The sequence below is a fragment of the Meleagris gallopavo genome, chromosome 3 (assembly GCF_000146605.3).
Source record: "Meleagris gallopavo isolate NT-WF06-2002-E0010 breed Aviagen turkey brand Nicholas breeding stock chromosome 3, Turkey_5.1, whole genome shotgun sequence".
Taxonomy (NCBI): Eukaryota; Metazoa; Chordata; class Aves; order Galliformes; family Phasianidae; genus Meleagris; species Meleagris gallopavo.
The window spans coordinates 47,284,390-47,297,678 of record NC_015013.2 but is presented as its reverse complement, the minus strand read 5'-3'; the positions used below and the strand labels follow the sequence as shown (position 1 = coordinate 47,297,678).

General features: G+C 41.5%; 1 protein-coding gene and 1 long non-coding RNA gene across 2 annotated transcripts in view; one reads left to right on the top strand and one right to left on the bottom strand.

Moving 5' to 3' along the window:
* THOC1 (THO complex 1) overlaps window positions 1-2,576 on the bottom strand; it is a 23,043-nt gene extending 20,467 nt beyond the window's left edge. The window contains exon 1 of the mRNA XM_019614338.2: window positions 2,439-2,576. Coding sequence (XP_019469883.2) covers window positions 2,439-2,576 — 138 coding nt within the window. The remainder of the gene's footprint in view (window positions 1-2,438) is intronic.
* A 1,820-nt stretch (window positions 2,577-4,396) lies between these two features.
* On the top strand, window positions 4,397-10,266 carry LOC109366751. The gene is made up of 3 exons (XR_004159238.1): window positions 4,397-8,684; window positions 8,789-8,888; window positions 9,890-10,266. It is a non-coding gene; the product is annotated as an uncharacterized LOC109366751 (long non-coding RNA).
* The last annotated feature ends 3,023 nt before the right edge of the window (window positions 10,267-13,289 follow it).

The following is a 13,289-nucleotide window of genomic DNA, read 5'->3' as shown; positions in this document are numbered from 1 at the left end:
GCGGGAGCCGCGGGTTGAACGCGGGGCTGAGCGCTGCCGGGCCATGGCGAGCTGCGCGCTGTCCCGTCGCGCTAGGGGCGCCGTTGCTATGCGCGAACGAACGTGTACCGTGACCGCGTTCTGAGCGGGAGCTTTGATGCCGGCTGGGGTACGCGAATTCATCCTTTTTGTTTGTTTTTGTCCAGTTTTCATACCGAACTTGCTGAATTTTTCGTTTTTCCTCCTCACAGCTCTCCCTCTTTACTACACGTACCGTTTTTATGTTCTGTATTGCCTGGTGCTGCCCAATTCCTGTAGCGTAGGGAAGAAAAACATTCATCCATAATCCCAGTGCTATCAGAAAAGGCTAATATTTACTAACAGTATTTTATTTATTGTAGTTAATTACATTTGCTATTATTATAAAAAGCGAATGTTAAAGATCATAGCATCATTAAGGTTGGAAAATAATTCTAAGATCACCTAGTCCATCCATCAGCCTTTCCCCAACATGCCCAGTGCCCGCATCCCTCAGTGCCACATCCACATGGTTCTTGTACACCTCCAGGGACAGTGACTGCACCACCTCCCTGGGCAGCCTGTGCCACCGCAGCACTGCTCTTTCTGAAAGAAATTTCTCCTAATATCCAACCTGAACCTCCCCTGACACAACTTGAGGCCATTCCCTCTCGTCCTATTGCTGCTACCTTTTTTGAAGATGCTGACCCCCATCTCTCCACAACCTCCTTTCAGGTCATGATAAGGCCTCCCCTGATTCTCCTCCAGACTGAACTACTCCAGCTCCCCACAAGACTTGTGCTCCAGACCCCTCACAGCTTTGTGTCTTTCTCTGGACACGCTCCAGGCCCTCGATGTCTTTCTTGTAGTGAGGGGCTAAAACTGTGCACAGTACTCGAGGCACGAACTCACTGGTGCAGAGTACAAATGCTGGAGGAACAGCGAAGGCCTGATTTTCTGTGTGCTGGTGTGTGCTGCTGCCGGCAGAGGGAAGTGTTCACCCAGGCGGCGTATGTTGTGAGGTGTGAGTTATCATTTTGAACGAGTCATACACCGTGAGGCATACTGAAAATCACCCATTCAGGCGTGGAAGAAAGTTTGTTCAGCTCTCTATGAGGTCTTTTCACTATTTCTCGTCTCTTATTTTGATAAAGCATATTATCAGATGAATAAAGCACTGCAGTGAAGAAACTGTTTGAAATTATTCTAGCGTTGTCATCCCCCTCCAAAAGTGTATGAAAGAAGAACAGAGCAGAACTCTCCAAAGAGGATTAAACAAAGCGTTTACACTTTTACAAAAATAGTAAAAAGCCAATTAGAAGTATCCTAAGGAGATACAGCAATGTAAATTGAATCTTTTTCAGAATACAAATATTCCTTAGGCCAGGATTGCTGTTATATGTGAACAGAACAGGCTGCTAGCATGCTGAAAAGCAATGCAATACACCTTCTTAGTGAGTGCAACATAGAAGAAAACTTTATTATTATTATTATTTATTTTTTTAGTTTTCCTGGCATAGAACAGATTAACAGGAAGAGAAAATGTTACTGTTATGACTAAATAGCCTCTGCTTTTCCTCTGTTTAGGGTGCTGTTTGTCACTTTCCTATTAATCTTGGCATCAGTGCTGAGCTGTTACTACCGGTGTTGGTATATTCACAAGTGTATCCAGTAAGCTAGTTGCAGTGATTGAAGGTGTTAGCACCCCAGCAGAAACTACTCCTCCCACAGCAAAGCTAGCAACATAATGTTTCTGCTTGCCTCTTGTCTTTGCCATAGTGTAAACTGGACAACAGGCTTTAATCCATCTTCAGTTATTTACACATGGATCATAGAATCATAGAATGGTTTGTGTTGGGAGGGACCTTTAAGATGATCTGGTTCCAACCCCCTGCTAGAGGCAGGGACACCTCCCTCTATACCAGGTTGCTCAAAGTCCCCATCCAGGCTGGCCTTGAGTGCTTCCAGAGAGGGGGCATCCACAACCTCACTGGGCAACCTGTTCCAGTGTCTCATCACTCTCACAGCAGAGAATTTCTTCCTAATATCTACTCTAAAGCTACCCTCTTCCAGTTTAAAATCGTTTATCCTTGTCCTGTTGCTACCTGCCCTTAGAAAAAAAATCCTCTCCAGCTTTCCTGGAAGGCCACTATAAGGTCTCCCCAGAGCCTTCTCTTCTCTAGGCTGAAGAACCCTGGCTCTCTCAGCCCGTCCTCTTAGGGAAGGTTCTCCAGCTCTCTTATTATCTTTGTGGCCTTCCTCTGGATCCACTCCAACATCTTGATGTCCTTCTTGTGTTGAATGCAGTACTCCATGTGGGGTTTCATGAGAGCAGAGTAGAGGAGTAGAATTACCTCCCTCAACCTGCTGGTCACACTTCCCTTGATGCAACCCAGGGTACAGTTGGCCTTTTGGGCTGCAAGTGCACATTGCCAGCTCACATTGAATCTTTCATCAACTGACACTGTCAAATCCTTCTTCGCAGGGCTTCCCTCAAGCCATTCTCCACCTAGCCTGTATTTATGCTTGCGGTTGCCCCAGCCAAGGCGCAGGACCTTGCACTTGTCCTTGGACTTCATGAGGTTGGCATGGGATGCCAAACAATGAACTGGACTGTCAGACAAAATTTCTCTGCTTTAGAGATCAGAAACTCAGTGGAGTGTGGTAACAAATGAAAATGTGAAGGGAAGCCAATGTCCTACATTGACTAACAATATGTTAGAAAACTACAGCATTGATCAGTCTGTTTTCTAGTACATGCTAGGGAAGAAAGTAAGAGGGAATGAAAATAGTTAATAATGCTTTCTTTAAAGCTAGTGCAAACTAGATCAGTTTTCAGCTCAGAATTAAAAGCGATAGCCAGCTGAAAGTCCAGATGGATGAAAGCAATTAACAAAACCAGTACATTGGAACATTGCTGTGCTCTGAGGGCAATTGATGCAACAGAGATCATATTACCTTATGTCAGTAGGGTGTGTAGTTTGAATTACAAAAAGCTTCACCTAAACCAGATGCTATCTTTATGGATAAAATCCTTCCCAAGACCAAGCTGAGTTTTCATTTTAACTTCTGCTAACATTTCTGTAGAACAGAGCCCCTGAAGCCTCTGTTTCTGATGACACTAGTGTTGGGTGCTTTGCTTCCTTCATTGCCCCCCCTTGTGCTCAAAGAGCTCTTCCATTAAATGCTTTTCCTTCCCTGGACAATAGCGCACAATATTCAGTATAGAAGGACTGGACTGAAAAGTGGGTATATTGCCTTATTAGCTTAGGTCAAGTAGCTTACTTAGTATTTCTGAACCAGTCATGGGATGTTGCACAAGACAGAGTACTTAATTTTTCTGTGGTGTCCTGTCCATCCACTTTAGTTTGTTACAGACTGTGAGATACAACTAAAAGTACATGGACTGATGACTGACAGACTAGACTGACACAAAAAGGAGCCCCTCAGGAAAATTTAAGTTACATGTTAAAAAAGAGTTTAGCAGTGAATTCTGCCTTTTATTAGTATATAACAGTTTTATCCGGAGCATACATACAACTTTTATATTTGTTAAATCTTATTATAATATTCTGCTGCATTTAATACTTTCTGTTTTTCTACTCAATTTCTTGGGTAAGTATCTGGGGAATATGTTCCATATGATCCCATTCTATCATGCTCGTTGCAGCAGAAATGCTTCACCAATAAATTTTCATGGCATTGTTCAAATAATTTTTTTAGTGTACCTAGAAAGGCTTAATTTACTTGGACTTAGCTAGAAGTCTGGTCCACAGACACATCTCCTGTTTTACTGAAAATGGCTGATTTTCTACACTTGCCTTTCATCTGGGACATGGGGCTTGCTAGAATAGTTGTCCTTGAATACCGTTGCTGGAGGTAGATGGAATATGATCCCAAATGGAAATGAGTCCAGCCTATTAATGATCAAGACCAGGGTCAATAGAAGCTGAGAGCATGGTGAGGTGTTCTTGAAGCATGCTAAAGATGCTTGTGGATGGATTCTGTCCAAACTAGAGTCCATCATCTACGTCGACACTGACCCAATTAAACTGTACTATTCTATCTGAGGGTGATGACCAGACAACTCACTGTAGCTAGGTACTTGCAAAAAAAAACCAGAATGGAAAGACTCTTTTTTGTCATTGGCTCTGCCTGGTAAGGTAGGAACAAGAAAAAAAAAATAAAAAATTTGTGGGGGTCATGTTTCTAAAACTTTATTATCTTATTATTGTCATTATCATAATTATTAACATACTTTTACATAAATACTACTGTTTTGAAGAAATAAAAGTCCATGAAATGTTTCCAAATAGTATTATTTCCTATCTTTAAAAATATCCTTTGAATTTGGTTCATTTATCATCATGTGTCTCAAGTCTCACTTTGTGAAAGTGGTTATAGTATATTGTGTGTTATATCTCTATGCAGAGAACATGTCATTTTCATTGCCAAAATAATTTACCAAGCTTTACATTTCTGTATTACTCCTTTACTGCAGAAATCTGGCCTTTTTCAGAAGCACAGTGTCACACATCTGGCTGCTATTCACAGTAATCATGGTATCAACATCTCCTTCCCTCAGTCAGTATTATCTTTAGGATTATAACCTAATAAAACTACTGTGAGCTAAGCAGAAAACTTGGATTAGCATGACAGTTTTAGCTAGGATTTCCTTGTGAAATACCTCCCATTTTTTAGCATATTCTGATATGGACTTCTTTAATTTTCATCACAAGTGCCTCATAATTTCAGCCATTGTTATGAAAGCATGCTGGAAGGCACCTTCCTGGACCATTTACCTATGTTTCTATACCACAAGTGCCTAAGGTTACTTCTTGTACATTTGTTGTTGGTATGAATTTGAAATACCACATTGTTTTATGATTATGCAGCTGAAAAATGATATGATTTTTGCAGATTCAGTTCCTGCAGACTGCACTACTAAAACTCTTTTCTTCCTCCTTGTCATTTTCTTTTTTAGCTTCTTTGTCAATATTTGGTTAAAATCCAGCTCTGCCCCCAAAGAGCTCGAAGTCTAGTTCAAATACAAACATCAAAAATGAAACAAAATGTGGGAGAGACAAGCAGCTAACACTGACTTTAAGATTTTGCAAATGGACTTTTCTTTGAGAATGAATTTTTAGAGGGATAACAAAGCTCAGCAATACAGGCTTTGAGTGGAGATGGAAGAAGATGGGAAAGTGAGAATCCCAGACAGTCACTGAGGAAAAGTGGGAGTTAAGACATAAGGAGGCAGAGTCAGAGTCTTGAAGGTCTGGAAGAAGAGCTTGGCCCAGGTAAGGAAAGGGGAAAGAAACCCTTGGAGGAATAGAAGAGAAGATGAAGGCAGTGAGAACTGATCTTATTATAAAGCAGAAATAGAAGAAATCCACCATGCTGCACTGCAAATGTTTGTTCTTTGGTAGCCCAATAACTGTGTCTGTTGGGAGCCTGTTAAGGAAATAGTCCTTAATCAGAGTTGAATCCTGACCAAATAACCTCTCACATGCATAAGCAAGAGAAAAAGAAGGAATCAGCTATTGTAGTTCAAACTACAGAAATGCACTGTGAAAAAGATTTTCTCAGGCTTAGGCAAGGAATTCATCCCAAAACCTCCCCAAACCAAGACAAACTATCTGGGAAAAGTCTTGAGATCAGAAGAAGCTGTTGCTCCCCATAAGCTATTGCTTCTCTCTTGTGCTTCAGCAAAGGACACATTCTAGAAGAATCATAGAAACATAATACCCCGAGTTGGGGGGGACCCACAAGGATCATCAGGTCCGACTCCTGGCTCCACACAGGACCACCTAAATATCCAGACCCTATGGTTGAGAACTGTGTCCAAACACTCCTTGAACTCCAGCACTTGGAGCTGTGCCTACCGCTCTCTGGTGCAGCACCTGTCCCAAACCCCCAGCTTCCCTTCCTCTGACACAACTCCATGCTGATCCCTCAGGCCCTGTCGCTGTCACAGAGAGCAGAGTTCAGCGCTATTCTTCCACGCCCCTCCTGAGAAGCTGTAGGACATCATGAGGCCTTCCCCGAGCCTCCTCTGCTCTAGGCCGAACAAGCCTGAGGACTTCAGCTACTTCTCATACACCTTTCCCTTCACACCCTTCATCCTCTTCACCTCCTTTGGATGCTCCCTAATAGTTTTATGCCCTCATTGTATTGTGCCCAGAGTTGCGCATAATACTCGATGTGAGACCACATCAGTGCAGAGCAGAAAGGGACAATCAATCTCTTCGCTCTACCACTGAGAAGGGATACTCTTGCTTGAATTCTGCATCATCACTGTGTACTGCTCACATGTGATGACTTACCCCCGTGAAGAATGAAGAGAAGAACGCGTGGAAAAAAACCCATGATATTAAAAACCTGTAATGAGATTTGGATAAATATGTTAAAATAAGTAAGGTCTATAGCAAACAATTTTATTAATATACACAAAAAAAACTCCACAGGGAGGACGAGAAAGGAAATGATCAAACTGTGTGTGTTACATCTAATGGCTCCCTACACTACAATGTCCCTTTCTACCATATTTTTGTCTTTTGTATTACAATGACCGTAAAGTCTCCATGCTGAAACTGAAGTTTGTAAAGTACCTTGCACTCTGTGGAGCAGCACATCACCTCAGCCTGCTGCTGTCCAAATGTCATTCTAGAATGTCTGTGTGGGAGGTCTTATTTCATGCTCATAGCTGGAAACCACCAGCTTATGGCAGCTGATGATATTCTTTAAGAGCCAGTTGAAGACAAAGTGAAAAATCCAGCCATGTGTAAATTCTAATACGGGATGTATGGTTGATAAACTTTGCTGTCGGGGCTCTCTGTTACACTTTATTTGTATCAACTTAAAGCCTGAAGGAATGCCGCTTTGGCTGCCTTTCAAAACATGAAAGCTGAGCATATCTGGTTTCATTGAAAGTCACTCATTGCGTTAGAGAATCCAATCACTTAAAAATCCCTGCAACATCAATATGCCTGACATGAAATGTCAGTTGCATTGCCTGAATGCAACTATCTTACCAGCTACTAAAGCACAGTTAACCTACAGAAGCCTGGAGAGCGTTTGGGAGTATTGCCTGTTCGATCAAAGAGTGTCTGAACAAACTTAGAATCAGGACAGCATTTACATTTTTGTCAGTAACCTTAAAGTGCTTGCAAAGTCTTTTTCCAGGCAGCCTTACTCGTCACACAGCATTGGAGAAAGCTCATGGAAACCCACCATCCTTCAACACCAAAAATGGTAGCAAACCTAAAGCTACTTACTCTTTCTCACAGGCCCACAGTGTTTGCATTCTCACACTGTTTTCTAAATTGTTATCTAAAGAAAGAACTGACAAATGTAACTCCCCTGAAAAAAAGTGAAAAATTTGTTTCTCTGATTTCTTTAAAGTAGGACTAGTAACAAAACGTGTCTTAGCAACAGTGATGCTCAGATAACAATGTAGTATCTAACTCAAAGGTAAAATATCCACACGACAAATACTAAAATCTGACTCAAGCTTTCTATCAATCCCATATTTTCCCATTATATATAATTTATCTACTTAAATTTCACATGCAAGTGACTTTTCTGTGGTGCTCAGGGAAACAGTAATAACTTATCAAACCTCTCACCCAAAGATTCCCAGCTATCTGTTAGACCCTGAATTGACTAAATATAGCTCAAACTTTGGTTTACCTACTTAGGCTCTTCATTCACTGTCATTCATTGCCTTATTTAAGGAAAAGCAATTAATTTCTTTAGTCAGCTACTATCTATTTGGTAAATGAAGCAAAAGATCTTTTGAGTCAATTGATTACAAATAATCTGGTGAACTAGTGGAATTGTCTGGGTGTTTTTATTTCTAGTCTCTTTCAGATGACTTTCTCAGTGCCACTTGCAGATGTTCTTGTGGGAATACTTGCATACACATCAGCATCTGAAGTGAATAGAAAGTGAAACTGGACTGAAGAGTCATTTAGACACTGATCGACAGGTCCAGAGATATGTTTAAAGCCAAACACAAGTTTAAATGATTTACCACATCAGGCTCTCAGAAAATTGGTATTGTACTGATTGACATGTATCTCTGCCAAGGCTCAAGTATTAACAAACTGCTGTTTAATTTAGTAAAAAATTCTGATAAATTAGGAATGAAAATGGACTATTTCTATGGCAGATTGCTATACATGGAAAGAATGAGGCTCAATCTAGTTCATTCCCATAGATAGGAACTCTAGAGGCTGTGTTTAAAAGCATTCTGTGAAGTAAGGAAATGGACATCTTCTGGGTAAATTCTCTATTGTCTAGCTATACAATTTTTAAAATAACAGTGAAATTTTAACCTGATTTTCTGAAAGGTGAGAAGCATTAATCTGAAATGCTTTGTTTGTTTGTTTGTTTGTTTATTCTCCAAAGCTTGGTCGGCATGTAAACAATGGAATTTGGCTTGCAGTATTGATTGCTGTATCAGAAACCAATTTTTTTTTTTTCCAACTGCACACCACCCATGATCTGGAAGTTAAACTGTTTGTGCCCTTATGCTCTCATTATGATATGAACCAAACTAAGCCAGACTAAGATTGTCTGTGGTGTTCTGTGGCATTTGCATTGTTTGCCAGGCACTCTGTGGAGTTCCATTACCACAGGCCTGGGCCTTCCTGGCATACCTGAGATGTTTAAACCACAGTGGCGTATGTGGCACAGAATGAGATTTTGCATGCTGGAACTGGCAGCAGGAGCCAGAAGCACCTGTGAGTAAGTGTCTGAATAAATCCCTTTTTCTCTATTTTCTCAGGCAGCTATTTTGAACAAAAGCAATGCGTCTGCTCCATTCCAGTGCCACTATGGCCTTGATGGCACTGACAGGATGAATAACAACAAATGATGTATTTGCTGTAAGTTATATTTGTCACATAATATTGGTTAGTGATCAGAGAATTAACGTATTGCTAGTTTTGTGATTTTATTTATTTATTTACTTGCATAAGTTCAGATTCTTCATTGGTTCATTCCTCTTCTTATCATCAAAAATCAGAGGTGAGCCTTGTACGTGCATTGGGAAACAATTGACCCAGTGCTCACAAGCATGGAAACACATCTGGTGAATGTCAGCTGCACTGGGGGAGCTCCTCCCAACAGCTGTGGTGCGAGAGCTGTGCATTTTGCAAACTTTACTGTCAAAATAAGGATTACTTGGGCTTCGGGAAGCTTGATCTTGGGAATAGGCCTCTTCTCTCAGGTAACAGTAATAGGAAGAGATGGAAGGGCCTCAAGTTGCACCAGGGGTTTGGGTTGGATACTAGTGATGAGAGATTGGAATGGGCTGCCCAGGGAAGTGACGGAGTCACTGTCACTGGAAGTGTTCAAGAACTGTGTAGATGTGGCACCAAAGGACATGGTCAGCTCCAGGAGGGTTTATGTAGCCTATTGCATAGTGTACACTCTTTTTCACTCTCTCTGTACTTGAAAAGTGAGCAGTATTTCTGGCTTTTTTGTGCAGTTTCTCAGCCACATGTTTGTTCAGGGTTTTTACCTTGGCTCGTGTGATTACAAAGGAAATAGTGCAGTAGTCCCTCGAGCTGAGGGAAAGGAGCAAATCAAAACACGCATCAGTCTCCTTAGCGAGAGTGCCAGCTACCACATGGCTGAGGAAAATGCAGTGTACATGATTTTACTGCATGTGAAAATGAAGAGATGGGAAATGAAAATATATACCACCCTGTCATTGAAAAATGTGTACCTACAGAGTTGAAGCAATGACTGATGCTGTGCAGGTGGTTTTCTTCTTGCCAGGGAGAAGTGTAGTGGGGCCAAAGTCTTTTAATCTGTTGTAAATATAACCAAAGATTTACAGTTGGAATCAGACTTGAAAATGCAAATGGATTTTCAATTACAGAGTCTGCTCCGTCGTGATGGCTTTCATACAGAGCTTTGTCTGGACAAAACAACAGCTGTTCTGCTTGTGTCATTTCTTGCTTTATTTTATTTTTAGACTTCTCTCGTATGTAAAATGCCAGGAGATGGACGCAGACAAGGATACCTTGTGGTAATGTCTGCTAAATAAATAAAGTGATCCCAGAAAGACTGGAGTGAAACTATGTTTGAAATGTTTTCTCCCTTATTTAACATTGCACAACATACAGAAAGAGAGAGTCAGTTTCAGTTAGTAAATTTCTAATCAGGACTTTTGATCACCTTTCCACTCCTAATATAGCTAAGCTGGATAATAATGGGATACAGAAGTCAGATCAGCCTTTGAAATCAGCTTTTTGCTCGAAATCACCACCTGGTGACTATTGAAAGACCCCTGACGGCTCCATATTCTGTCCCTTAAAATTAAAAATTGGGGAAAGCTGGTGATCACTCACTGACTGATCACTCGTTTAAAAATGCCACCCTTAAAGTTCCTACCTATGAAAATCACTTGCGTATTTCTGCTTGAACTGTCCTTGATTTTCAAATTTAACAATCATCTGTTTTTCAAAACCAAACAATTTTCTTTTTGTTTCAGTAATTCCTCTTTTTCAACATCTGTACATTTTTACTGCTGTTTATTGCTATTATTAAAGATGCCTATTTGACTCTTCATAAAGTGCACCTGCTCAAATGCAAACACCAATGAGAATTTAGTACTAAAATAGGAGTTCTGAGTCCAAATTCTATTGTGAACCTATTTCCCAGTGCACACATTATTTTGTTGCTTGGAGACTGCTGTATATTCTTGCTTTAATCTTTCTTCCAAAGTCTAGCTCTGTGCTTCTAATACAGCTGGAAGACTAGAAAGCGTTCTGTGTTTCCAAACTTGTGTAGGAGGGAAAGGATGTGCAGGAAAAAAAACCAACCACCAAACCAAAACCCCCAACTCGGCTCTCTGGAGACTTGGAGCCACCAGGAATTTTTGTTTGTGCTGGGAAAGTCGGACATGACTTCAGGCTCCAGCAGGCTTCCCTCACAAGTCAAGCGTGTATTCTTTTCCCAGCCGAGAATGGGAATTATGAGAACCATGACAATGGCCTCTTACATTATTTCTGAGAAGAGAGCTCTTCTGTGGTTGATCTTACTAGAAACCGCGATGAGAACATTAGAGTTCATTTTACTCCTCAGTCATTCTCTACCTATTTCTCCTCTGTTTTCTGTCTGTACCTTTTGCTTTCTCCTCTGGCCCCTTTCTGTCTTCAGCCCTCTTCTCTTTAGCCTTAGAACACTGCAGAGCTGCCCGCGCCCCTCAGAAGATTGACCAGCAATACAGCTGTATCTGCACTGAGTTTGCTTCCATTAGAAGATAGCAGTAAGCTATCTGCTGTTGAAATGTCAGTTCAAGCTGTTCTCACAGGCATTAATCCAGGAACTTTATTTGCTTGCTGCAGTAGGATGACTATGGTGCCAAACAATGTTTTGTCCAGTTTCCACCTCCAGACTTTTATTCTGACATTAGAAAAGTAGTGGACAAAAATACATTGCTACCATTCAGAAAAAAATAATTCATCATCTGTTTTATATGAATGTGGATAATGGAGCTGGAATTACGGAAATGTCATTTTTGCAATATGCCCAGACTTCTGAATGAGAGAGATTCCCAAACAGACTTCTTCCAAAGTCACATTTCAGACGTGCAGCTTCCACCAGCAGGACCTCTGGCAAGGCTGGCGAGAGCACGGCTGCAACTGGGGGGAGTTTGGAAGCAATCCTCACTGCCCGGAAGCTTGTGGATGTCTGAGCTTTGGATTTGTGCCTCAGCAAGACAGATAGTCCAGAAAATCTAACCACAGAACAGAAATCACAAGTTAACTTCTTCACTAGCAAGGTGGTGGAATGGGCTGCCCAGAGAGGTTGTGGATGCCCCATCCCTGGAGGTGTTCAAGGCCAGGTTGGATGGATTCAGGTTGGACGTTAGGAGGCTTCTTCTCCAAGAGAGTGGTCAAGTTCTGGAATGGGCTGCCCAGGGAAGTGGTGGAGTCATTGTCCCTGTTGGTGTTCAAGAAAAGTTTAGATGTTGTACTGAGGGACATGGTTAAGTGGGAAATACTGGTGATAAGCGGACAGTTGGACCAGATGATCTTAGAGGTCTTTTCCCACCTTGGTGATTCTATGATTGAACCAGAATAAATATGCCAAAACTGGCAGATTAATTTCTTTATAAAATGTGGCACTGCCTCATAAAAGCCCAAGCACCTCCTACTCTACTCTGGCAGAAAGCCATCCCCTATTCCAATTCTGTTGCTCTCTAGCAGTACTGAGATCATGAAAGCTTTCACCATTTAGTGAGAGGCATGGCGTGTTCTCAGAGAGTCCCTTGTGGGGCTGGAGCCAGCGCCAGGCTGTGTCACAGGGGCTCCTCAGTTGGTCAGAGGGATGTTTGTTCCCAGCCACTCCTCACTGCATCCAGGATGAATGGCTCCAGACTGACCACTACAATTGCATGGCAGTCCCTGGAGAGAAGATTTAAGCTAAGGGACAACACTGCTACAGGAACAAATGTGTCTGAACTGGACATAATTGTTTTCACACTGGTTATTAAAAGAAGGTTCTTAATAGAGTTTCTGAAGAGCAGCCAGAAATATTAAAGGGGTAGAAAAACCCTAATTAGTTTTAAAATAGAGCTTGTCAGATTTTCTGGATGACTTATTCAAACAGGGCTGCAGAAGTCTCAGCAGCCCTTTAGCCTGATTTCCCATGATCAAGGGGTCTCCTGGTAATTCAAGGTCATTTGTTAGCTCTTAGCTAGACATGGCTCTCTGCTGGGCTGATGCTGTTCTGCTGTGATCACACTGAGGTCTGCTTTCCAGATCCACACCATGTGCCTGGTGATGGGGGGGAGACACCTCTCCCTCTAATTTTGCACTGAAAAGAACCCCTTCCTCTCAAACTGAGTTGTGTGAATGTGCTCTATGCCAATGCCAGTATTATTGGAGGAAATCACCTCTATAAATCACCTCCCTAACATATGAAAACAGACACTCCAAACCGAGACTTCAAAATGAATCATACGCTTGAAAATCTCCTCTTTCCCTCAGTCACAAAGTGGGGGTAGCAATACTTCCATGCCTCTGGGAAGCCCTTTGGCTAAGCAAATCCTAACCACATGTAAAATAGTCTCTAAGAAGAGCATTATTTGCCTGGTGATTCTTATTGTTCTGGTATGAAAAAAAACAAAAAACAAAAAATCAAAAAAACTCTACACAAATTTTGGAGCACTACACAAAGTTTATTTTGAAAAAGAAATCAAAGAATGTTTTTTTTCATCTCTGAGCCAGATGGAAAGAAAAAAACAAACGTATTCCATCCTAAGAAAAGAA